At 57.8% G+C, this 24,460-nt stretch overlaps 2 protein-coding genes across 2 annotated transcripts; one reads left to right on the plus strand and one right to left on the minus strand.

The window, feature by feature from the left end:
• Window positions 1–276: 276 nt before the first annotated feature.
• On the minus strand, window positions 277–3,111 carry PRCD (photoreceptor disc component). The gene is made up of 3 exons (XM_059380167.1): window positions 2,755–3,111; window positions 2,382–2,450; window positions 277–298 (listed from the first exon to the last, which is right to left on the minus strand). The coding sequence occupies exons 1-3, from the start codon at window positions 2,826–2,828 to the stop codon at window positions 277–279; spliced, it is 165 nt and encodes a 54-aa protein (XP_059236150.1). The 5' UTR covers window positions 2,829–3,111.
• Window positions 3,112–5,195: 2,084 nt separating this feature from the next.
• CYGB (cytoglobin) lies at window positions 5,196–14,735 on the plus strand. The gene is made up of 4 exons (XM_059378856.1): window positions 5,196–5,576; window positions 10,308–10,539; window positions 10,836–10,999; window positions 13,387–14,735. The coding sequence occupies exons 1-4, from the start codon at window positions 5,434–5,436 to the stop codon at window positions 13,418–13,420; spliced, it is 573 nt and encodes a 190-aa protein (XP_059234839.1). The 5' UTR covers window positions 5,196–5,433; the 3' UTR covers window positions 13,421–14,735.
• Window positions 14,736–24,460: the final 9,725 nt, after the last annotated feature.

A 24,460-nucleotide genomic window follows, 5' to 3' on the forward strand; every position in this document is an offset into this window, starting at 1 on the left:
TGAGATCACACATCATTCCCTTAAAACTGGCCCTTGCCCTGTGGCTGGGACCATGACAGGCTCAAGGTAGGAGCTGAGAAGAGTCCACGCTCCCCCTTATGACCGAGGGGCAAAGAGCTGCAGGTGGTCTGTTCCCACACGGCCAGGCCTTGCACAGTCTTCCACCCTGGGGCCCAGCCTAGCCCTCTCACCTCCAAGCCTCGAAACCTGGCCCTACCTGTCTCTGCCTGTTGATGTCGGTCCCTGGGGCCGAGCTCCTCCTGAAGACGTGAGAACTTACTTCAGAGACTCTTTCTCCCTAAACAGAAAAGGACGGGAGTCAGAGGATTGAGGGGGGGTGTCCTTCCCATGCGTCCAGACTTCCACTTCCTTCTGCCCCAGGCCTAGCGAGTCACCCCACTATGGAAGAGGGGTAGCAGCGGCTGGGAAAGCAGCTGGAATTTGTGACCAGGTGATCGGAGAGCAGAAATTTCACCCAGGCTGGCCCTTGAAGGCTGGAGATGTTAGGCGTTAGGTCCTGAGGAATTGACAGGAAACTGCTTCCTTCTGGCTTAACCACACAAGGCCAGGCCTGATGGTTCAGATTCGGCTCTCTCCTCCTGAGAAGGGGTCCGGGCCCATTTCATGTGACTGAGACGGACTGCCTGAAGTCAGGGACCTGTCTGTCCCCATCGGCCACAAATCGGAGGGATGACCTTGAGCAAGTAACTTGTGCCTCCCAGTCTCTCAGTTTCCTCCACCATTCATGAGAGATAGAAATGTTTGTCTTGCCAACCCTCTGGGACTGTTATAACCCCCAAATGAGTTAATACATGGGACACCTCAGGGAATGACTAGAACACTGACCAAGAACCAGAGGAACGCAGGAGAACAGCCAGCCTTTATTAAACAGCTGCTTTGTGCCAAGTGGTTTATGATGATCTGTATTTGAACCTCACAAACAATGCCACGCCATACTGTTATCAATCTCAGTTTATATATAAATTAAAAAGTCGCTTTCTCCGAGTTTCAGTCAGTAAGGGACGTCAGGACATGGACTCTGGCTACACACTCCCAGACCCAAACTCAGCCTGGAGGACCAGTCTCCAGTGGCCAGAAAGTTAACCCTTCCCTAGGCTGAAACCATGTGGCTTTCACAAGGGATGAAGTTTTGGGAACTTCTGAAATGTTCCTTCCATGGGTGAACAGGGTCCTGCTCTGTGAGGCCCGGGGCTCACCATTTCACCTAGGTCAGCCGATTTCACCTTGGGCGCTCTGTGGCCATCTCAGCTGGCCTAGATGCCAAGGAAGGGCATCGAAGAAATGCTCGTTTCTGGCACATGCGGGGGGCTGCCCAGTGGGTCTTCTGACATTCAGAGCCTGGAGGAATCCCAGCACCAAGGAGGAGTTAGGCGCTGCACACAGACAGAGACTCCCATTCTCATGGCTTGCCAGTCTCCGTGTGGCTGAGGGCGCGTCCCACACCCCAAGATGGAAACACTGGGGTGCCCCGGCAGGCAGGTGTGCTGATTGGCTCAGGCTTCTGAGCCCTATGGGGAGACTCCCTCCAGCCAGGGGCCCGGAGCCCGAGGGCATCGTGTTCTTTGTTTCACTAGGAGTGAGAGAAGGCTAGAAAAATTTGCAAGAGAGAATGCTGTCCTCTCTCTTGCACGAGGTGGACCCACGGGCACAACAGAACGTGCCAAATAGTATCTTCTTAACAAATATTCGTCGATTTTTCCGTGTTTTGTTGGGCACAGGAGCCCTGATCATCAAAGGGCCCTGGTCACCCAGGGAAGGAACATTCCAGAAGTTCCCAAAACTTCACCCCTTGTAAAGGCCACATGGCTTCAGCCTAGGGAAGAGTTAACTTTCTGGCCACTGGAGACAGCGTCCTGCCCGCAGGAGCTGCCCAACCAATGGCACTCCGCGCTGATGATGTCATGGTCCTCCTGCGCCTCCTATTGGGCACCGGACAGCGAATCGGGCTCGGGTCTCGGGCAGAGGAGCCGCCGAGACTGAGCGGGGGCAGCGGGAGAGGGGGAAGGGAAGGCGAGCCGAGCCGGCGGAGCTGCTTCTGCCCCATCCCTCTCTCCAGTCCCCCTGCGCCTTCCGATAGGACCCTGGGGACCACCCCGCATTCGGACAAACAAGACAGGGCAGCTGTGGTCCAGAGGACAGGCTGGGGGCTCCCACTGCCAACTGGAGAAAACGTTCAGCCTGCCCACCAGGCACACAGGGAGCAGGGTGGCTGGGGCGAGGGGCCAGCCTCCAGCGTGCACACACACACACACTCACACACTCACACACTCACGTACACCCCCTCCCCGCCCCCCAGGCACGGACAGCTTCTTCCTTGGACACACCCTCCCTCCTCCACCCCTGACTCTCTTCTGCCTTACCTGCCTGAGGACTGGAGGTCTGTTTCCGAGCTGCTGCCCATTACTGCCCCGTCTGCTCCGCTGGGCTCTCTGTGGGCGGGAGGACCAGGCAAGAGGAGCTGTGGGCAGCGCCCAGGCCCAGAACCCTCTCTCCTGCAGGACCCAGCCACTCTGGCCTGGGGAAGCTGGGGAGCTTCAGCCAGAGTTTTTGAAGAGCTGCGAACTCCCCCTGCTCTGAGTGAAAGCCTCTCAGGGACTCCCTGCAAATCTGCACCCCATCCTCCACCACCCTCCCAGAAGGTCCAGGTAGCCTGGGGCCCAACTTCAGCTTGGCTCTCGCCCCACAGTAGTTTCTACCCACCCACCCACCCAAGTCCACTGCCCAGTTTCTCACGGTTGGACCCGGTTGGCGAATCGGCGGCGCCAGAGCATGGCCAAGGTGCTGAGCACGAAAAGAGTGGTGCACATGACTCAGCTGCCCCATCCCCTCCCCGACAGGGTCCGCAGAAGAAGGCCAAGATGGCCCTGTCACCTTCCGCGAGCCACTGCCGTCTGTCCTGAGGTTCCTGCTGGCCCTGGATTAGGAGGCTCAAGCTGCTTAGTGGGGTCAGCAGACCCGACCTTGCGCAGACTGATTAACCTGGCTGGGACCAGGTTGTCGCCCACGGTGGCAGGGTAAATCAAGCTTTCCCTTCGGGATGTCGATGTGACAGACCTGGGTCGGACCCTCAAGGGACTTCTAGTTTTGACACACGCCCTGGCCAGTTACATAAATGACCACAATGGAGAGACGTAGGTGATGGAGGGCAGAGCCCTGGGTGCGCTACAAGCCTTAGGGAACGCCCAGCTGGAAGAAGAGCTGGGGGCACCGAAATTGGGAGGGGCTCGAGGAAGGTTGAGCCCCCTGGCTGGCAGATTCTTTTGGGGGCTGCAGACATGAAAGCATCGGGCATGTTCCGGCAACTGGAAGTTGAGTGTCAGCAGAACAATGATGTCATGGGAAGGCATCGGGAGGGGAGGAAGGGAGAAGAATATTAGATGATGAAGCCAGAAAGACAAGGAAGGCCAGGGATTGAAGGGCTGGCTAAGCCGTTCAGTTGTCCCCTCTGGACAATTCTCTCCAACTGTTCCTGATGACCAATCCTCTTCCTTAAACGATTGATCTTCAGTGTGCATCGTGAAATAGTATATGCATCCGCTTAGACATTATATACTATACAACGGGGCAAATATAGTCCTGCACCAGGAACACACAGAAGACTTGCAACGATGAGATGAGAGTAAGCAGACATAAGATTTCTCCTGCTTGATTTTCCGGTGGAAACCTTCCGGGCAGGTGCTTGGAAGGGCACCACACTGGCGTCGGGCATCCTATCAGACTGCTTCAGGGAGGTGGCCAGGTGCAGAGGGCTCTGTCCTGGCCCAGGCAGCCTGGGGAGCAGAGATGGGTCTGAGCATTCATCCTCTTCCAACCCTTTCCAAAACCCACAGAAGGCACTAGATTCTCCTTCCCTCAAATGAGATGGAGGCAGAGTCAAGGGGACCCCTGCCCAGGATTCCAGGGAGGTATGTGAACCCTGAGCATCAGGGAGGGCCAGAGCTGGGGCTCCACCGGGGCTCTCTACTCGGAAATATGATTTTAACATACTTAAACCAGCGCTCAAGAGAAGAGCCAACCTCTTCTGATACTTGCAGTGGGACACAAAGTCTTGAGAAGGGCGGGGTCACCAGGGAGTGTTAGGGAGAATTGGGCCCTGGCCTCCTGCTGGGGCTGGGCATCAGAGGTCGGACCTGGCTCCCAACAGCTTATTTGCAGGGTGGGGACCCATTGGCTCCCAGGCCCAGACGCGGCCTCCTGTCCTGTGGTGCTCCCACCTCGCAGAGCAGGACCACCTGAATGAGAATTCGTCTCCTGCATTCGCGGAATCAGCGCCTAGTCGCAGCTTTGGCACCTAAGCTGTCTCCAGGGCCTGGGCCTCCCCAAGATTACTTGACACCTTCCCCACCTCCCTGCCCGGCCGGCTACCCCTCCTGTGGACTTCCCTCCACCAGGGCCGGGATTCGGGGTAGCGCCTGTTTTTTGCCTGCCTCTGTCATTCATAAGCCACCCAGGGGCCTTTCTTCCGACGCCATGCGCCATGCGCACGTACCGCGGCAGGGGTGGTGGTGGGGGGGGTGCTGGCCGGAAGGAAAGGGGACGCTGGCCTGGGCGCTGAAATTCGACAGCCGTCCCCCATCACCGCAGTAGGGGATTCCAACACGGAACTGGAGCAGGGAGGCGACCCCAGTCCCAAACCCTCCAGAGCCTGGGGTCCGGGGCTCCGGGAGTGGCGCCGCGGCCCCCAGTGGCTGGCTTGGGAGAAGCCGGGAGGGAGCGTGTGCTCAGCTGGGACCCCCGCGCCGCCGGAGGTTCTGCGTCCGCCCCCTCGGACGGACGGCCACGACGCAAACGCCTGGGATTGTTTGACTTTGAGTCAGTTCCCCGCCGCGTGAAGGGAGCACACACGCACACAGCCCGACACCGCCCGCAGCGTGAGCCGCGACACTGTGCCCCCCGGCCGCGCCCGCCCGGGTGCACTCCTGTGCGGCCCGCGCAGCCCAGCGCCGCGTGACCGCCCCCTCCCCCCGAGGCTCCCCAGCACTCCCACCACACCTACGCCCCAGCCCCGCCCGGCGGTCAAGGTCCGTGGTGGCCTGGCGGGCGCGATCCGCGTCTCCCCCACCCCGCCCAGCCTTCACCTTGCCGGAATTGGCTCACCGACGCGGGGTTTGGGGTTTGGAGCGGCTTTATTTTTTTTCACATTTTTCCAGCAGACCACATCCCCGCCCCCCGCTCGCGGTCCCCCGCCCCCCGCACATATACCCTGCACACACACTCACACACACACACACACACACACACACACACAAACCCGGCGCGCAGAGACAGACACGCTCCCTCCCTCCGGCGCGCTCTACCCCTCGCTCGCCAGCCCGCCCGCCCGCCGCGCACGCAGCCGGCCCCGGCTCCCCGCGCCCGGCGCCCCGCGCCCCGCTGCCTCCGAGCGAAGCCGGGCTGGGCTTGGAGCTGCTCATGGAGAAAGTGCCGGGCGAGATGGAGATTGAGCGCAGGGAGCGGAGCGAGGAGCTGTCCGAGGCGGAGAGGAAGGCGGTGCAGGCTACGTGGGCCCGGCTCTATGCCAACTGCGAGGACGTGGGGGTGGCCATCCTGGTGAGGTAGGTGTCACTCCGGCCCGGCCGAGCCGGGGGCGGGAGGGCGGCAGCGGCTCCGGGCAGGGGCGGGTTCGGCCGGGGTCCGAGCTCCGGCGCCACCTCTCCAGCTGAAATTGGGGCCGGGCCTGCCCCGGTGCAGGCAGTGTGGGGCGCCTTGGGATGGGCGAAGCTCTGGCTGAGCAACCGGTTCTGGGTCTGGGCCGGTGGGGGGGGCTAGGAACTAAAGAGCCAGACGCAGAAGGAGGACACCCTGGTCCCCCTCCTCTCCCCGGCCTCAGAACTCCTGGCTCGGCCAGGCATGCCTTCCTCACCAGCGACCCCAAACACCCAGCCCAGCTGCGCCCGCACACATTTCAATTTGTGTGCTTCAACTGGGGACTCCCCATTTTAGAGGCGGGAAAACTGAGGCTCCACCAAGAAGGGGGAGAAAGAGGAGCAGACCCCGTCCAGCTCAGCCCCTTTCTGTGTTCAAAGCCTCTCGGAAGGACCGAGCAAAGGGCCAGAGAATAGAGGTCAGAAGGAGCAGGCCATTAGGCACCGGCTCTCCCAGCTGGCCCCTTCCTGCCCCTGGGGAGTGGGTGGGCAGGGAGCTCCCAGGTGAGGCACAGGTGAGTGGAGAAGCGACAGTCCCTAGGGTACAACCGCCTGCTGAGCTGAGGAGGGAAAGGGAGAAGGGGCAGGAGTCAGGGCTCCACCCTGGAATCACCCCTTAAAGAGGAAAGGCCATGTGTCTTAGGCTCAGGTTCCTCAGTTACCTCAGGTACCACAACCCTCCAAAGTAACTTATTTGCACACCACATGCTGGTGGACACATACCTTTGCTCTAGAGTTAATGTCCCCAACCCCCACAAGCTAGTAACGGACTACAGCACATACTGACGCTCTCTTCCCACACATGTGGGTCCCTGGGGCCCCAGACTCACACACTCACCCTCAACCCGCTGTCAGCCGCAGAGGGAAGCAGCCAGATTGCGGACACCGCAGCCTTATTCTTTGGAGATGGGGCGAGCCCTTGCTTGTGGAAGGGAGAGGTGAAATGCATGCCTGTCTCCCGGTCCTGGCCCCTGGCTCTGGCTTCTCTGTCTCCCTGATTCTCTCTCCCTTCTGCCTCCCCCCAAACCGAGGACCAGCCCAGCTCCAGATCCATATTCCCCGATTCCAACTTGGAAACAGATTTTGGAGGAAAAAGAGCAAGAAGTACTCTTGAGTTGGAGTAGGATTCCTGGGCAGCCCCGAGACCCAGAAACATGGGTGGGTGGGTGGGGGCAATGGTGGGGAGGTTAAGAGAGAGTTTCAGATCCTGAAGCCATCAGACATTCTGAGACACAGACCTGCAAGTGGGACCACCCACACAAGCTCACGGTCGTGGATTCCCAGATGCGCTGGCCCACAGCCCCGGAGGGCGGCTCTCAGCCGCGTGTGTCGGCACACGCGAGACCACCAAGCCTCAGGATGTACCCCCGGTGCACACACATGGGTCACCAAGAGGAAAGGAGGTGGCATCCTTCAGGCCTTGGAGATCTGCTGTCCCAACACCGACATGCTACCATTTGCCAGGGAGGACGGGGAGGGGACATGTCCAAGATCCGGCTCCTGGGGCCCGTCCAGCCTCCCCAGGAGTGAGGGGTGCAGAGGAAGGAACGGAAGACGGCCAGGGCTGTTTCTGGGGTCTGACATCTTGACAAGATCTTTCTCTGTGCCCCTGCAGTTCCCCATTTCTGACTCTCAGGGAGGCTGGGGTTGGGCGGGTGGCAGGGGCCCTTTCCCCATGTGCTCGGTGCTCAGTGAGAGGGCCATGGTTAACCCGAGAAGGCCTGAGACAGTGATTAGCTCTTGCTTGCCGGTCAGCCCAGGCCACACTCCACCTGACCCACCTCTGTGTTGACGGATGGGAGCCCCTCGCTGGCTCAGCTGCTCCCTGCCAGATCCAAGCCCCACCAGCCTACCCCTCCTGGGTCTCTTCTTGCCCCCCGCCCCCCGCCCCCCAAGCTGCCAGGTTGTTGCGGGGGCGGGGTGTGCAGGCTTTGTTAAAAGTTAAAAAGGGGGAAAGGAAAAGATGGATAAGCTTCTCGGGTGTCCCAAAGGCCCCTCTCCAGATCCTGCCCTCCTCAGTCCTGGCCCACAAGCACAGGCCCCTGAGAGCCTGAAACACTAGTTCCCTGGCCCATTGCTCTTTGGGTCCTCCCTCCCACTGGGCTAAGACCAGCTGCACCCCCCACCCCAGCTCTACCCCAGGAGCCAGGCCCCCGGTGGTCGTGGAGAAGCCGTCTTCCAGTCTGAACCAGACCCCACACCTGCACTCCAACCGAGAGGGAACACCCCTGCTCCGGGAAGCCTCTCTCCTCTGGGTTGTAACTCTGCCGCCTTCCCCCCTCACACTCAGACGAGCCTATTTCAGGCTCTGCTGGAAGCCCAGATGCCTCTGGGAGTGGAGAAACCCCCCAAGGCTGGCTGCTGAGGCTTCTCCCCGGCAGGCAGCACAGGCCTGGACCGGGAGGGTCGAGAGTGTCCGTGGAGGGGCCAGGGACAGAGGCCCAGCATGAAGGAGCAGAGCACAGGGCATAGCCGTGGGGCTCCCTGGGACTGTCACTCCTCAGGACCATCACCTGGCCCCGGGGTGTTGGGGCAGGAGACTCCCTGGGTCCCTGGCCCCCCATCTCCCCGTCCCTACGAGGCAGGATGGGGCAAGTAGAGTCTCTTCTTCCTGACCCCGCTTCGCTGGGCAACCTTGGCTATCAATTCCTAAAACAGAACTTGGGGATAAAAACAGTGCCAGCCTCAGGAGGCTCTTGCAGGATTAATGAGACAATCTAGTAAGTGCTCAGTAAGTCTCCTCATCAGTAGAGCAGAGACAATGCCTGCTTGGTCGTGGCAGTTAAATGAAGGAGCCGGTGGAGATGTTTTGCACGCGGCGACACACCGGGCGAACAGCGATCATTATTTTTATGGCAATGTGAAATGCCCAGAGCCCAAGATACTCATCTAAGTCCAGATTGGGTTTTTCACATTTGTCCTTCATACAGTGCCTCTCCAGAAAAATCCAATGTATTTTCAGACTCATTGCCTCATTTGTCCTCACCATCGTATCTGTGAACTATGGAGCGGGAGGAACTCCTCTCACACTTGAGCAGACAGGGGATGTGAAGTGGTTTGCCCAAGGTCGCCCTTGGTCTCCACATGGACCATGTCTCGGTCACTCCCTCCCTGCCAGCTGCAGCTGTGTCGCCGGGAGGGTCGGCCCCGGCCAGATGCTCTTTCTACAGCTGTCCCGGCTCTCTGGCCAAAGGGCTGATTTGATACATTATCAGCTTTCTCTGATCACAAAGGGGGACACTTCGGAGCTGTGACACCACCTGACAAAACAGGTTGTCCCGAGACATTCCGGACACGTCCTGGAGTTCTGACCCAGTCTCTCCGCGGGTACCTCCCCCAACAGCCAGCTCTGTCTGGGAGAGGGAATGCAAAGGTCAGCCTCCTGAACGTCATCCTGCAGACCACAGGGCCCTGGGCGGAGATACTGGGTCAGAGGATGTGTGAGAGCCACACCCTGCCCTTGGGTGTTAGGACCCAGTCCAACAGGCAGAAAGGGAAGCATCGGTAAAAGGTGACAGGGGAACCCCTCCTGGCCTTAAGGGGAAAGCCATCTCCTAGGAGGCAAGTTCAACCTGAGAAAGAGTGAGGAAGACATCCCTCCCACGGTGCATTAAGAAAGGCTGGCCAGCCCAAAGGGTGTTTTACCAGCGGTGAATGGACTGGGCTGGAAGAAGGTGGCTGAGTTGGGACAGTTTGTAGGAAGCCTGGAATCCCAGGTTAAGGATTTTTACCTTGGCCGGTAGGCAATGGGGAGCCACTGAATGTTTTTGAACATGAGAGTAACCTAGTGAGAGTAATAGCTGGAGGGAAGTTAGACAATTTCAGGTAAGCTGGAGAGGGGAAGAAGAGCTAAAAAGACCTGGAGTCTGCCCCGGAATGGGCACAGGCTTCTTGGAGAAGCAAGATGTGGAGATGTGAAGTAATAGGAGGGTAAGACCAGTCTGTAGTTCTGATTAAGTCAGCCAGTCAATACGTGCCCAACGGGCTAAGGAGGGGAGCGCGGCGTGAGGAGGAAGCAGAGAGCTGGCCGGACGACTGAGTTGCATGTCTTCCCTCGTGCGTGCTGGGTGACCTGAGCTAGGTCACTCGGGCTTTACTTTGTTTGCAGAGAGGCTCTAACCTGGCTGTGATGAAGTCTGGCATTTATTGAGCACCCCGTGTTCACACTGTGCGGAGGACCCCACCCTCCGTGCCTCAGTTCATCCCCACAGCAAGCTGGGGACAACGATGCCCATTGCTTAGAGGAGGACACGGAGCCTCAGAGAAGTCAAGTCCCTTGCCCAAGGTGACACTGGCCTGAGATTCCAGAACTAGAGCTCTTACCCTCTCTGCTGGGACTACAGCAGGCCTTGAAGGGTGTGTAGGATTTGGAAATGAGGCCAGAGCAAGAAAGGCAGAGGCCTGGGAGACACAGCTGATAGTGTGCAAGCCTGGAAGACGGAAATGGGCAGGACCCGGCGGTGGGGGGGCGGCTGCCTGTAAGCCAGCTGGGCCAGAGAGAGGGTCTGCGTCTGAGGGACAGGAGGGGCGGTGGTGGAAACAGTTAAGGGGGCTTGCCCCTCCTACCCCGCACCCCCATCATCCTGGCCATCTCGGGGTGGGGCCGCGGCGGCCCCCGCTTCAGCAACCCCTCCCCGCCAGGTTCTTTGTGAACTTCCCGTCGGCCAAGCAATACTTCAGCCAGTTCAAGCACATGACCGAGCCCCTGGAGATGGAGCGGAGCCCCCAGCTGCGGAAACACGCCTGCCGGGTCATGGGGGCCCTCAACACTGTGGTGGAAAACCTACACGACCCCGAGAAGGTATCGTCTGTGCTCGCCCTTGTGGGCAAAGCCCACGCCCTCAAGCACAAGGTGGAGCCCGTGTACTTCAAGGTACGTGTCTGGGTGGGCGTGGCCAGTCCACCACCCACCCCGCTCCGCTTGGGGAGCCCCTGGGACAACAGCGGTGACCACCAGACGGCCCAGCCTCCTCCCGCAGCGTGGTGGTGACGGGGAGGGGCGCAGGATGGGGTCTCCGTGGTGCCTGGTCCCCCAAGTCGCCCGGCTGTCATGTCATCAATGATCCCCTTGGCCAGACTCTGGGTGGAAGGGGTGCTGGGGTCCTGGGGCTTTCGGGGGTGACACAGGGTACCCAGGCATTTACTTTTCCCTCCTCTCTTTGCTCCCAGATCCTCTCTGGGGTGATTCTCGAGGTGATCGCCGAGGAATTTGCCAATGACTTCCCAGCAGAGACGCAGAGAGCCTGGGCCAAGCTGCGCGGCCTCATCTACAGTCACGTGACCGCTGCCTACAAGGAAGTGGGCTGGGTACAGCAGGTCCCCAACACTACCACGTGAGGAGGGGTGAGGGTGGGCCGGGTGGCTTCCCTGCCGTGTCTCCCCCTGCCCGCTCATCTCCGGTCTCTCCTGGGGTGCAGGAACATTTCCGGGAGGCTGGGTCTGGGGTCTGACACATTGACAAGCAGGCACGATGGGCAAGGGCCAGGCCCCTCCTATGGGTGGCAGTGAGCCCTGAACAAATTCTCCTCTAGGACAAGAGAGCACTCAGAGCCCTCAAGGCCGAGGCCACCCAGGACAGGGAGGTTCTAAAAGGTTCCTGCCGGGAAGGCTAGCTCATCGGGCCGGAGGCCGGCCAGGCTAAGTCTGGCCATTTCCTCCCTGGGTACCAGTCACAGGGGGCCGGTCCTCATCTCGTGCTGGCCAGTGCTCCTTCTTGCCTCTGCCTCAGTAGGGCCGGAGCCAGGAGAGTCACGAGGTTGTGTGCACACGGACACACGTGCCCGGGCCCATGAGGGGCCTGTGTGGGTACCACGACCACACACACCATCAGCGGGGTCTACTTCTCAGCTGACCCTGGAGGCCAGGTTCCCGGGGCTGGGGTGAGGGCCGGGGAGATGGGCTCGAGGAGGGTGGCCGGCCTCAGGGGACTCCCGCTGACTCGGAGCATGAGGGGAGGGCCGGCCCCAGACATGGTGGCTGGGAACACTCAGGCCTGCCTGGGCCCCCAAGGGGCAGGCGGCTCTGGGAGCTCAATGGAGGGGCGGAGGCAGAGCTGGAGTAGGAAGGAGGGAGAGGCGCGTAGGCGGGAATGGGAAGCAGGGGTCAGCCAGCGGCTCAGGACACGCGTTGTAGAGAAACATTCCCAGCAGTTTCCCATGGAAAAGGCGCGTCTCCTCCCTGGGCTCCAAGCTGGCCCACAGAGCCTGCCGGGACCTCCTGCTCGCAAGGCCTCCAGGCCCGGCTCTGGAGGAGGTCCCTTGAGGGTGACCTTGCGAGGCCCAACCTCCAGGCCTTCCTGCCGCTGACCACACGGGCTCCAGCTTGCTCTGGCTCCCTTCCCCCACCGCGGCACCACCCCAGGAGAGTAGAAACCTCGGGAACTTCTGGCTGCAGCCAGGCAGTGACTCCAGATGTGCACAGCTGGGTCCTGGCCGGCCCCAGATCCCTGGGTGGACGGCAAGCAGGCCGAAGATCTTTACCAGCCACAGAAGGTGCTGGCAGAGCCCGGAGAGCTGGCGGAAGCAGACAGAGGGGCCAGGGAGGGTCAGTGGGGGGAAGGGGCTTGCCCTCCCACGCCTCTCCCCAGGCAGGCTCAGCTCTGGCTGCCAGAGATGAGTTTGTTTACAGCCAGGAGACAAGACTTCCTGCTTCTAGAGAAAAGGGCTTTTTTACAGGGGCCTAGAGGGACTGGAGAGGGAGAAGGAGAGAGAGCTGGCCAGCACTAGTCCCAGTGAATCAGAAACACATGGACAGCGTTTCCCGACACGAAGCCCTGTCCCCTCCCCTGTCTTGCCCCAGCTGGACCCCTGGGACTTACATCTCACCAAATCACAAACATTAAGAAACCACCAGAATCTCAGTCTGCCCATTTCTGCTCCTCGAGGAGTGAATGGAGGGGCTACAGCGGGGCCTGGCTGGAACCCTGCATCCATCCGGGCCTGGGCACCTTGAATTTGGGTTCCCCCCATCTGCCCCAGCCGTGAAGTCCTGGGGATTAGCCCCCACCCCGGTCTCCTGAGGGCACGCGTGTGGGCCCCAAGAAGGCGTGTCTCCCTGGGCCCAGGGCCTACAGACCCAAACTCCTGCCAAGGTCCAAATGGGTTCAGATGGTGGGAGGGAGTTTCAGAACAGAGTTCTAGAAGGCCTCCGTCCAGCTTCTCTTATCAGGGAAGCAGTGGTGGGCCAGATGCCACTGTTTATTGAACTGTGCTGCTTAAGATTTTATGTGCATTTTTCTTGTGGTTTGGGGAGTCGGGAGGTGGGGGGGCACGGTGGTGAGTGCAAAGAGGCTGGTGTGCAGAGGATGCCTGTGGGTGACAAGAAGGGCACTCAGACAAACAAGCCAGACAGAGAGGAGACGGGTCTCGGAATTCGTAGAAAAAGAGCTGACTTTTGAAAGGTTCTTTGCAGTTTGTGAAAGGCAAACTCGGTTGCCTGCGGGAAACTCCGATCCCGCAGAGTCAAGCCAAACAGACGTTATTCACAGGTTGGAGAGAAAAATCTGGGGTTCAGGTGGGCCCCTTGATTTGTCTGAGGTCACGCAGCGAGATCCTGGCCAAAGGGGGCCGGAACTTGGGTCTGGTGGGCTGCTTTGGCTGCAGCTGGCTGGGTCTCCCGGCAGATCGTGCCCTGCCTTGCCGTCACCCCCTGACCCCCACGTTCCCTGGCCCCACTCCGTGCCCCTGGTAACCTCTTAACTCCATCTCTATCTCGTCCACAGCCCGCCGGCCACGCTGCCCTCTTCGGGGCCATAGGACCCCCTCTCTCCTCCCCCCTCCCAGGCAGCACCTTGAGCAGAAGGCCGAGTTCTGAAGACCCTCCTTGACCCTCCATTTCTGGGTGCCAAGGAAGCTGGAGGAAACCCTGACTCGTCTTCCCAGAAAGAGGCAGCCTCTGCTGTGGCCACTGTCGCCACTGGAGCGGCCGGCAGGTGGCGCTGGCGGCCTGTCTGCTGACCCCAGCTCAGGGGCCTGTGGGGGTGGGGACGCTTCCTCCTTCAAGAGCTGGGCCCACTCTTCTTAGCTTTTGTACTCTCTGTCAGAGACCTAGCTGAGCAGCTGGCAGGAGTCCGGGGCAGGTGTGAGTCTCTCCAGGAGTTAAGCCAGCCCCATTTCTATCTGCCCGACCAGCATGCAGGTCCCCACATCACTATCTAGAGCATCACGCACACTCATCAACCATACAGATATATTCTATATACAATCTCTATATAAATATATATATATATATATACATACATATCTATACTGTGTATCTACGGGGCCCAGAGGCACACGGGAAGCCTTGGTTGTTCCCATCTGCGTGTGGGGCAGGGAGGGGTCCTGGTCATGCTTCTGGGCAGAGGACGGAATGTTCTGGCTGAGATGGGGCTCCCACCTCAGCACAGACAGGATCTACACCTGTGGCCAGGGTGGCGGGGGACCCAAGGGCCTGGGTGGGCAGGGCGGGGGGAGGGGTGGACCCAGCTTGCCCGCAGAGTCCAGCCCATTCTCTGACCGGCTCTGCACATTCCTGCTTTCCACTTCCAGGTAAAAAGGATCTGGCCTTCCCCGCCTCTCCCCGCCAAAAGGATGTGGCTCCCTGACTTGCTCCAGCACGGGCAAGGGCGGACAGAGGGGCCGGCCGTGTGGGACAGGAGGACCGCACTGGGGGAGGGGCCGTGGTACAGAAACCCTGAATGCCAGCCCCATCTGCCTTTGCTGCTAGGAGCCCAGCGGGAGTGGGGCTCCACGCGGCTGTCAGCCATGACCGGCCAGATGCCTCCCTCCCATCCTGGAGCTCTGTGGGCCGAAGGCCCAGGGCCTTCCCTCCCTGACCCCGGGCTGCTGGTTAGCAGTCGGGTCCTGTCCACCCATCTGGGTCAGAGTTGCTGGGGACCCCGTCCCCCGTGTGTGCCCCTTGGTCACGTGTGCCATCCTCAAGGATGTCTGGCTACTGTGGCTTCTGTGCCTGTGTCCCCTCCTGTCCCATCCTCGTGCAGCCATGCGTGTAACTGCCTGTCCTTTTGTAGTTTCTGATGTTTGTAACCAGACCCACCGTGTCATTAAACAGACTCGCTCTTGCCGCGTCCGCGCCACTGGCTCTGTCTTTTCCTGCCAGCTGCCACTCGCCTCTGCCTCCCCCGCTTAGCTCAGGGCTCAGGCCTGTTCTTGAGAGCCACCCAAGGGCCCCCTCGCCTCTGCCTCAGCCACGGCCGGCGGTGGCTCCTTGGAGCTGGGGCTTACAAGTGGAGCAGACGCCCTGACCCGGGTAGTCGGAAGCCCGGGCTGGAGACCAGAAGCAGGGCTGTGGAGGGCCAGAAGGGTGTTTGTGCTGTTTTTAAAATCGAGGGGCTTTCAGTGTTGTGTCCTGGAAGTCTCCTCCCTGGGGAGCATAAGATAAGTCCGGGAGGAATCCGGGAGAGATGTTCAGGAAAATGAGAGAGAGTCAAGGATTGCCCACCCCCCTCACCCCTTCCACCCCTCTGCTAGACATGAGCGCTGGGTATCCCACACGGGGAAGGGGGTGGGCAGCTCCCGGAAGTGTCTGGCAGAGGAGGTTTGAGAAAGGAAGTCTGTTTACATATACCACCTTAAACTTCTAGCACCTTCCCTGAGCTCTCAGCGCCCAGACCCCCTTCCCAAGCCCTGGATCCCACACCCCACAGCCTCAGGCCAGCCTGCCCCACCCCCACGCACGATGGAGGCAACAGCCAGAGCAACAGCTCCCTAAGGAGGGACCAGGAGGTCTCTACCCCCAGGTGGGCTGCAGGAGAAGCAGGAAGCAGCCTCCGAGCTTGGGAGGGCTCCCGGCTGCCTAGGAAGATTCAGCTGACATGCAGGGCGAGTCTTGTCTCTCAGACCGTGAACTCTTTGAATGCACTGTACACCTTCGTCTCCGGGGCCTGGCACAGCCGAGGTGCTCAAAAGAAATCCAAAGAATGAATGAACACCGCTCGTAGAAAGCAAGACCAGTGCATGGGGCCGAGAGGGAGCTGTGTGAACGAGCCGTGAGTGCAGAGTGGAGAAGACAGGAGTGGGCAAGGCCTTTCCCGGGAGGCGGCGCTGCAGGATGGAGAGCTGGACTCTGGAGCCAGACGGCCTCCTAATGCTGTGTGACTTTGGGCAAGTTACTTAGCCTTTCTGAACTGCATAGTCCCCTCTAATTTAAAATAGGAGTGAGACATAATTAAAATAAATATAAAAGAAAAAGTAAAATAAAATAGGAATGAACCAGACAGGTACCCGGAGGAGGAAGAGGAGTTTGGAAGCCAGCCACAGTGCCGGGGACATGGGCATGCTCTGGACAGGGCGACTTGACTATCAGGCCATCAGAAGCAGCAAATGGAGGGACGGGAGAGGGTGGGGGGGGGGCCAAGACCAGTCTTGAGGGGCACAGATGGAAAGAGGAAGGCAGTGAACAAAGGAGGAAGATCGCAGGAAACAGAGCAAAGACAGGGAGATGGAGGGGGTGGGCGCCCCCATCCCGGGCCTGATGGCCCCTGGTGAGCTCAGGCTGAGCGGGAGCCAGAGGGTGAGGGCTGTGAGGGCTGTGAGAGGAGAGGGGGCATCCGTGGGCAGGGTGGGGAGAGCCTCCGGGAAGAGAGACGCCCCCCCCCCTTCACTTCAGTGGACTCAAGTAGGGAAGGAGCCTCTTGACTGGCAAAACTGGAATCGTTCTGGAACGTGGCCCTTGAGAGTTGATCTCTGCTCCCCACCCCCTAGGCACAGGACACTCCCCGCACACAGGGGGCTAGAGCTGCTGCTGGGTAGGGGTGGGGTGGGGGAGGGACAAGTCCACCCCTGGCCTGCTGGGCAGGGCCCAGGTGGCCCCAGGGGGCTGGCCCCAGGGTCGGGGAGCAAGGGGTGGGCTTTTGTGCTCTACACTCAGGGATAGCCTTGTCGCTAAAGAACTAACCAACTGGGCCAGCTCCCCCTGCTTGCTCAGGCTGTGAGTGATGGGGTGTCAGGAAAGTGGGGGGGGGGAGTGCCCTGGCTGCTGCTCCTTCTCCGCTGCACAGCCCCACAGTGCCCCCTGCTGGCCACTGGCTGGGCCCCGCCCCGGAGGCCCTGGACCAGGCTGCCAGGGACCTTCCTTTCCCGCTTCCCTTACCCTGTGGCCCACCTTCCTCCCTCACTTGAAAGGACGTATCCTGAGGCAAAAAGGAAAAACGTGAGCCCCCATACCTATTTATGAAGATATCCTCCCATAATCTGAACCACGTGGCAAAAGCTAATAAAATCTCTATTTAAAAAAAACGGACGATAGATAAAACACCATGGGTGGCCAGTTGGTTGGGTTTGTCAACCCAACACTTTGTCAACTTTGTCAACACTTACAGGCTCACTCATTTCTGGTGGCTCTGGATGTCCCTCAATTTGTGGCCACACGTCCTTCTGTGTGTCAGCCTAAACCCAAGACGATCTCGTCTCGAGATCTTTAGCAAAGACCCTTTCTTCAACAAGGCAGGTAGATGAGAATTTGGGGGCCTCCGCTTAGCTGGCTTTGTCCATAAGAGGAAGAAAGAGGAAGGAAGCAAGCAGGGACCCCCCTGCTCCTCCTATAAGCTAGACACTTGCAGGGCCCTGCTGGTCTGGCCAGGCCCTGCTCCAAGAATTATCCAGAGGGCCCTCTGGGGTCCAGAAGGCTCTATACAAGGAGCAGCTGATAATGGAGGAGGTTAAGGAAGTCGAGGGGGGACCTGGGATCTGAGACTGTGGGGGGAGGTGGGAAGGTCCTCCAGAGCTTCAGAGAGAGAGAGCGTGTCCTCACACCTAATATTTGGTTTCTCATTCCTGACCCGACATCTGGGCCGATGGTGGGGGCCCAGGTGTTCCGAGCTTGGGAGGGGCGGGGGATCCAGACTCTGCCCTCACTTCTACATCCCCTTGGGTCGTGGAGCCTGAGGGAGCAAAGCTCCCCCAAAGACCTTTTGTGGGGCGCGTGGAGGGCTCAGTCAGTGAAGCGTCTGCCTTCAGCGCAGGTCATGTTCCCGGGTCCTGGACCGAGCCCCGAGTCGGCGGGCTCCCTGCTCGGTGGGGAGCCTGCTTCTCCCTCTCCTCTCCTTCTCCCTCTCCTGACTCATACTCTCTCTCCCGCTCTCTCCCAAATCAATAAACAAAATCTTAAGAGAAAAGGAAAGAAAAGGAAAAAGAAGAGAAGAGAAAAGGGAAAGACCAGCTTTTGTGTTTCTCAGAACAGAGAGGGGCAGCACTGATGAGGTTCTAGAACAGAGGTGAGGTTCGGTGGGGTGAGGTCCGGAGCTGATGACCAAGAAAGAATTCTTGAGACATCTTTGGTGCAAAATGGTGGTTTATTAGAGCTCGGAGACAGGACCCGTGGGCAGGAAGAGCTGCTGCCCCGGGGATGTGAGGAGTGGTCTGTTATATACTTGTAAGTTGGAGAGGGGGTTAGGGATGGCTTAAGTCTCTATGGAATTTTGGAAGCAAGGTGTCTAGGACCTTGAGGGTCCAGCTATTGTCCGGGGAAAAGGTTATTCATTACCAGTAATAAAACCTTCTCATGAGACCCTTTAGATGTCTATCAGTGGGCCATATGCTTGGGAATGATTGTGGACACTATCTTGGAGGTTTAGAGATAAGGTTTCCAAAGGAATTGTTAAAGTCGACTTACAGGATCCTGGCTGGGGGTGGGGGGTCATCAGTCTAGGATTGTCCTTTGCCCTTAACACATCCTTAAGGAGGGGGTAGTTCAGTCCCTAGAGGAGAGTCACTCTGCCTGTTTTAAGGTCTTGTCAGTAGGTAAGGAAATTAATAATTCTTATTCTGTCTCTGTGTCCCACATCAGCACCATGTCACACTGGCATCAAGAGACCCGCACTGGTTCAGATCCACACCGCCTTACTCTACGACCCAGGACTAAGCCCCAGTTACAGGGGCCCAAGACGGGGAGTCAGGTTACCGCTGGGGCCCATGGGCTCTGGAATGGTTCCTTTTTCTGCTTAGCCCAGAATCTCCCCACCCTGGGAGCTACTTCCAGGGGCCCCAAGGAACTGAAAGCCTTGAGGTGACCCCCACCCACAAGTGCTGCAAAGGTCAGGGCTGCAAGCCACGGTGGGGGCACGGGGAGGGCAAGGACCAGGCTCCAGGAGGAAGAAGAACACAGACCAAGGAGTTCCCTTTTTTTTCTTCCTCTGTCTTTTTATTTTCTTTTTCAAATTTACAAGTATACATTTATATATTCTTATTCTTTTTAAAAAAGATTTTTTAATCTATTTGTCAGAGAGAGAGAAAACAGAAGCACAAGCAAGGGGAAACGCAGAGGGAGAAGCGGGCTCCCCGCGGAGCAGAGAGCCGGATGCGGGGCTCCATCCCAGGACGTGAGCCGAAGGCCGATGCTCGACCAACTGAGCCACTCAGGTGTCCCAACATTTGTATATTCTTATCGTTAAAGATTCCAGAAATACCTACCTGTGAATTTAAAGTAAAACATGACAGGGGCACCTGGGCGGCTCAGTCTGTTGAAAGGCTGACTCTTGATCTCACCTCAGGTCTTGATCCCAGGGCTGTGAGCATAAGCCCCGCACAGGGCTCCATGGTGGGCAAGAAGCCTACTTTTAAAAGGAGGAAGGAAGGAAGGAAGAAAGGGAGAGAGAAAAAGACAGAGAGGCACGAGGGGGAGGGAGAGAAGAAGGGAGGGCAGGAAGGAGGGAAAAAGAAAGAAATAACAGTCTTTCTCTAGGGTCTCTCTAGAATATATGCTGCTCCAAGAATACATGCCCCACTCCCCAGCTGCATGCAAGGCCATGAACAAATGACTTGAATTTACTGGGTCTCAGTTACGCATCTGTACAATGGGCTGTTGGGAGGATGAAATGAATTGAGACATATACAGAAAGCATTTGGACCACGCCTGGGGTTCCTGGGGCATCTTGAATGACGTATGCAAAGGGAGCCACAGGGACTGATGGCGGACACAGAGGAGGCGTATCTCCTCAGCTCACGTACTCACTCCATTGTCCCGTTGGTTCGCTTACAAAACACAAGTTCAAAGATAAAAGTATTAGACAAATAGACAACAGAGCATTAAATCTAGTACAGAGCCCTTCTGGGGCGCCTGGCTGGCTCCATTGGTAGAACACGCGACTCTTGGGTTCAAGGTTGTAAGTTCGAGTCCCATGCTGGGTGTAGAGAGGGCTTAAAAATAAAAGATAAAATAAACAAAATAAAAAGAGCCCTTCTGAGCACGGGGCTCCATGCGACTGTCCAGGTCACGTGCCCGTGAAGCCAGCCCTGCCTCCAGTAGGAACTGAACCTACCAAGGAGCTTGGAATTGGATTGTCCCCTAGCCAGGCTTGAGATGCCCACAGGCTCACTAACACTTCCATGATAGCCTCATAAGATACCCGGAGCCCAAGAACCCAGCTAAGCCACACATGGATTCCCGAGCCACAGAAACTATGAGGTCATAGTGTGCATTGTTTTAAGTGCCTAAGTTTGGGGGAACTTTCTAGATATTGACCCTTCGTCAGTTACAACCGTCGGGATTGCTTTCTCCCATTTGCTTGGCTTCTCACTTTGTGGAGGGCATCTGTGCGGCACAGAAGTCTACAGCTTCTATGCCATCAGATCTGTCCATCTTTTTGTTTATGGCTTCCGGGTGGACCTTCTAGGCTGAGGTGTCTTCCTGGGGAACCCTCAGCTACTGTATTACCTAATGTAACTCATCAAATGGCTAGTTAGCGGGTATGCTGGTGTATTTGCCACCAAAGCCGGTGCCCCCCCCTCACCTCCCACCCTTCCCCCTACGGTCCTCCCAGGGTGACTGCGGCCTCCATGGTGAGGCAGAGAAGATGCAGCAGTGATCAGGGGTCGGTAGGATGAGCCCAGCCAGGATCTGGGAGGTAATGTGGGCTCCAGAATAATATTCCAAGTCCGTTCCCAAAGGCCAGTCAGAATGACCACGTCTGGGATGAGACTAGGATGCCCCAGAGGAGGGCTGATAAAGGATTGAGAACAGCACGTGCAAGAAGCGACTGCTGGGGGAGAGGCAGAGAGTTCAAGGTCACCCTGGGGGAGGAGAGAGCTCCAGGAAGAGGAGCTGAAAAGCATCTCAGGGCCCAAGAGTCTGACCGCAACAGCCTCTGGACACTGGATGCCCCAGCCTTTCACCTGGATGGCAGGCAGCTCCTAGGGTACCTGGGGTCTTGTAGTTCATGAGCACCCAAATTGAGAGAGGTCACTGGTGCCCCTTCCTGGGCATGACCTTCTGAAAGCAGGGCAGGGTGGCAAAGACGAGTTATATAGGCTTTTGCAGCTTACTAACGCCGATAAGCCCTTTATGGGTGAGCCTGTAGCTTTAATGCCTGTCGTATTTAGGTGGGGCTGCCAGGTGTTCTGCTGAGAAAGAAGGAAGAGGGGACAGAGATGAATCATGGCTTCCCCGGATTGTCTAGACCAGGTGGGGTTCCTTGGTGCCGTGCCCCAAATCACCACTAGGTGGCGACTCTGCACCATCAATGCTAGCGGTCAGGGTCCAAGGAGATCCTGGCTCCCTTTTCGGAAAAAGCCCTCAACTTCAGCCGGCCCAAGCTCTCTTCCTCGAACTTTGCCGGGCTAGAGTCCCTGAGTGGGGAGGGAAACCCAGAACATAAATGGAGAGGACATCTGAGGTCCTGCGTCAGCCAAATTCTGGACAGAAGGGATGCCTTTCTGATCCCTCTTCTGTGCTCCGTTGCCCCAGCCTCTTTCCCCAACCCTTTGACCCGGACCTTTGCAGTAGCCTCTTCACTCACTCACCTTGCTAACTTTGCCAAACTTGTCTGTCCTAAGCACAGGCAGAATGACCCTTTTGTAATACGGGTGTGGTCCATGATGCTGGAAAGAACATGGGTCTAGGGTAGAGTACCCAGCTCTGCTCCCCACCAACTGTGTGGCCTTGGGCACAGCCCTATACCTCTCTGAACCTTGACAAGAAAGTGAGCTTCATTCAACAGAGCTTTCTTATGTGTTCTAAATTTCTTTGAATCTCAGCTAATAAAAAGACTCCTAATATTTTTACTCTCTTGGACAAACACAGGGACATCCTTCAAAGGTATATTATCTGAACTTTTTAAAAAGTTTTATTTATTTATGAGAAAGAGAGAGAATGAGCACAAACAGGGGCAGCGGCAGGCAGAGGGAGAAGCAGACTCCCTGCTGAGCAGGGAGCCTGATATGGGACTAGATCCCACGACCCTGGGATCATGACCTGAGTTGAAGGCAGACCCTCAACCGACTGAGCCACCCAGGCATCCCTTATCAGAACCTTCCCTGAGTTCGCTAACTTATGACTTCAGGAACCTCTTGCCCTTTCTTCTGGGGGTCACGATGTCCCACCTTCTTGATCTGAATGTCGTGAGGTGGGGGTCTCGGGATTGCTCAGACATGAAAGAAAGCCTATCATTCTCGCGTGCTGGGAGGGGGTGCCGGTGGTAGCTGCTCCCTTCCCCAGTCTTCCTGCAAAGCAGTGCTTACAAAGGACAAAGCTTCTCATTTTAAAACTCCGAGTGTGTGGTCTTTATTCCACAAAGCCTGTTTCCTCATCTATAAAGCCTGGCTTGCCTACCCTGCAGGACTGCTGTTAAGATGAAAATCGTAACCATGTCTATGAAAGCACTTTTCAAAGAGTAAAATACTAGATGCAATTTTCCAGTTTAAAAACTCCCCACTGCTTACAGAAAAATAAAAACGCCTCTCCAGACCTAGCAGAATCTCCCTTACACACGTCCTGCCTCCCGCTCCTTGTTGCCCATCAGCCTCCCCAGCACGTCCTGGGATGCAGCCAGACCAGGGGCCAGAAGCTCCCTGACCATAGCCAGGGATCCCGCACTCCTCTGTCTTTGTTTTTCTTCTTCCCACCAGCAATTCCTTTCTTCACCCCTCCCTGTCCAGACCCTCCTGATACCATTAGGCTAATTTTATTTAAAGGTTTTATTTACTTATGAGAGGCAAAGAGAGAGCACCAGGGGGTGCCGAGGGAGAAGCAGACTCCGCCTGAGCAGGGAGCCTGACGCAGACGTGGGGCTCGATCCCAACACCCAGAGATCATGAACTAAGCCGGAGGCAGACACTTCACTGACGAAGCCACCCAGGCGCTTCCCCCTTTAGGCTAATTTTAGAAAAAGTTTAGACTGTGTTTTCTGTAAGTGATTAATACATGCACACGGTATGAAATGAAAAGCACGTGTCTGTCCTGCTCGTCTCCACTACCCTCCCACGCAGGGTCACCCCACACATGGACTTCCAGACTGTGTTTGTGGATCTACCAGCAAATCCATGGGTACGTTCTTTAAACACAGGCAAATGGAGTTATGTCAAACACGCGCCCGGCTGTTGTCTGCTTTCCACTTCATGTATCCTGGATGTCTTTCTCATCATCAGCACACAGAGTTGCCGAACTGTTTCTAACGGCTGTGCAACACGACCGCAAACTATACCCTAGTCTGTTCGACGCCCTCCTGCCCTCCGGCCGCACGGGTGCAGGGGGTTGCAGCCAAGGCCACAGTCCGCATCCCTGCGCCTACGTCGCTGGGCCCTGGGCGGTGGGCTCTGTTTCCAGCGGACAAATCCCTGATGTCAATCACCGCCATGAGTCCCTCTCCTCCTGGGGGCTCCTACGGTTTTCCTAGGCGTTCCAGGACCGCCCCCTTGGCTCCGGTATCTGGAGAATTTGCCAGAATCTTAAGTCAGATTGTGACTTGCCTCCCGCCCCAGCTGCGTCAATTCATCTCCTTCTGCCTCGGGCTCTTCATCGCTAACATGGAGAGGATCCTAGTGGTACCCCTTCTGAGCTGTCACAAGAGTTGGGATCACACTTCACAGCCCTCTGATCAGGCCCCCCTCATCCTTTTTCTTCTAGCCCCTGTGCACTTCCACCTTCGCAATGAGCCCCAGCGCTTTGCACACAGGCCCCAATCTTGTTCCTCTCTGTCTCCACAGCCCCCCGGGGTTTGTGGCGGGCACACAATAATGGGTCCTTGCATGTGCCACTGGGAAGCAACCCTCCAGCACTGGTCCCTTCTACTTCTTAACCTCCCATCACCACCCCTCTCAGGAGCTCTGTTAAAGGGTCAGGGTCTTGGCTGTGCCCTGAGACCAACAGGATGGCCTGATTTTGGTCCCACGGAACCAGCCCCTCCCCCCCCAGCAGAGTCTCCCTTCAGACTCTGCTCCTCCAGGCAAACGTGGAAGGGGGAGATAAGAGCCTCCAGGGCTGAGAAAGGGGCATGCTGACCTTGGGGTTCCTCCCAGCTCCCCTGGCCACAGTTTTGTCTAGGCCGAAGGGGGAGTCTAGGGCCAAGTCCTCTTACTGCTGAGGAGGAAGAAAGTCCACCTGGGTAGCCAGACTCGGGTCAAGGGGCCAGGAGGGCAGAAGGACCGGGTGGCCCAGAGCCAGCAGGGGCCCCGGCTGGCACACCACACCCGGCTCCCACCCAGCCCACACCCAGCCCACGCCCACCCTGGAGGGAATTGGGCGGGCCCTGCTAATGCCTTTAGGAGTAGGGAGGCTCAGCAATCTTGGTCCTGGCCACAGGGCTGTTAAAGGTGGGACCCCCAGGGGGCCACTGAGCTAGGGAGAGGTAGGGACCCAGGGAGATCAGGAATCAGAGGCCAGCTTCTCTGGGAATAGGAATTGGTTCAGAATTGATGAGAAATGGGGTCCTAGTGTGACAACAGGAACAGTAGTAACCATAGCAGCTGCCAGAAGCTGCTAGCACAGGCCAGGTGTGCCCCACCCCCCCCCCACCACCCCGGCTTCTTACATGACTCCAATTTACAGAGGAGGAAGCAGAGGTTTGGGGAGGTGGCAGGATT

Source organism: Mustela nigripes, chromosome 16 (genome assembly GCF_022355385.1).
Source record: "Mustela nigripes isolate SB6536 chromosome 16, MUSNIG.SB6536, whole genome shotgun sequence".
NCBI lineage: Eukaryota > Metazoa > Chordata > Mammalia > Carnivora > Mustelidae > Mustela > Mustela nigripes.

Excerpts from the sequence above, each read along its gene's own strand:
- CYGB (XM_059378856.1), top strand. The coding sequence starts at position 5,434 with ATGGAGAAAGTGCCGGGCGAGATGGAGATTGAGCGCAGGGAGCGGAGC. Across the intron at positions 5,577-10,307 it reads GGGGTGGCCATCCTGGTGAG|GTTCTTTGTGAACTTCCCGT; the intron begins GTAGGTGTCACT and ends CCTCCCCGCCAG. Across the intron at positions 11,000-13,386 it reads CAGGTCCCCAACACTACCAC|CCCGCCGGCCACGCTGCCCT; the intron begins GTGAGGAGGGGT and ends TCTCGTCCACAG.
- PRCD (XM_059380167.1), bottom strand. The coding sequence starts at position 2,828 with ATGTGCACCACTCTTTTCGTGCTCAGCACCTTGGCCATGCTCTGGCGC. Across the intron at positions 2,451-2,754 it reads TTCGCCAACCGGGTCCAACC|AGAGCCCAGCGGAGCAGACG; the intron begins GTGAGAAACTGG and ends TCCCGCCCACAG. Across the intron at positions 299-2,381 it reads GACCTCCAGTCCTCAGGCAG|GGAGAAAGAGTCTCTGAAGT; the intron begins GTAAGGCAGAAG and ends TTTTCTGTTTAG.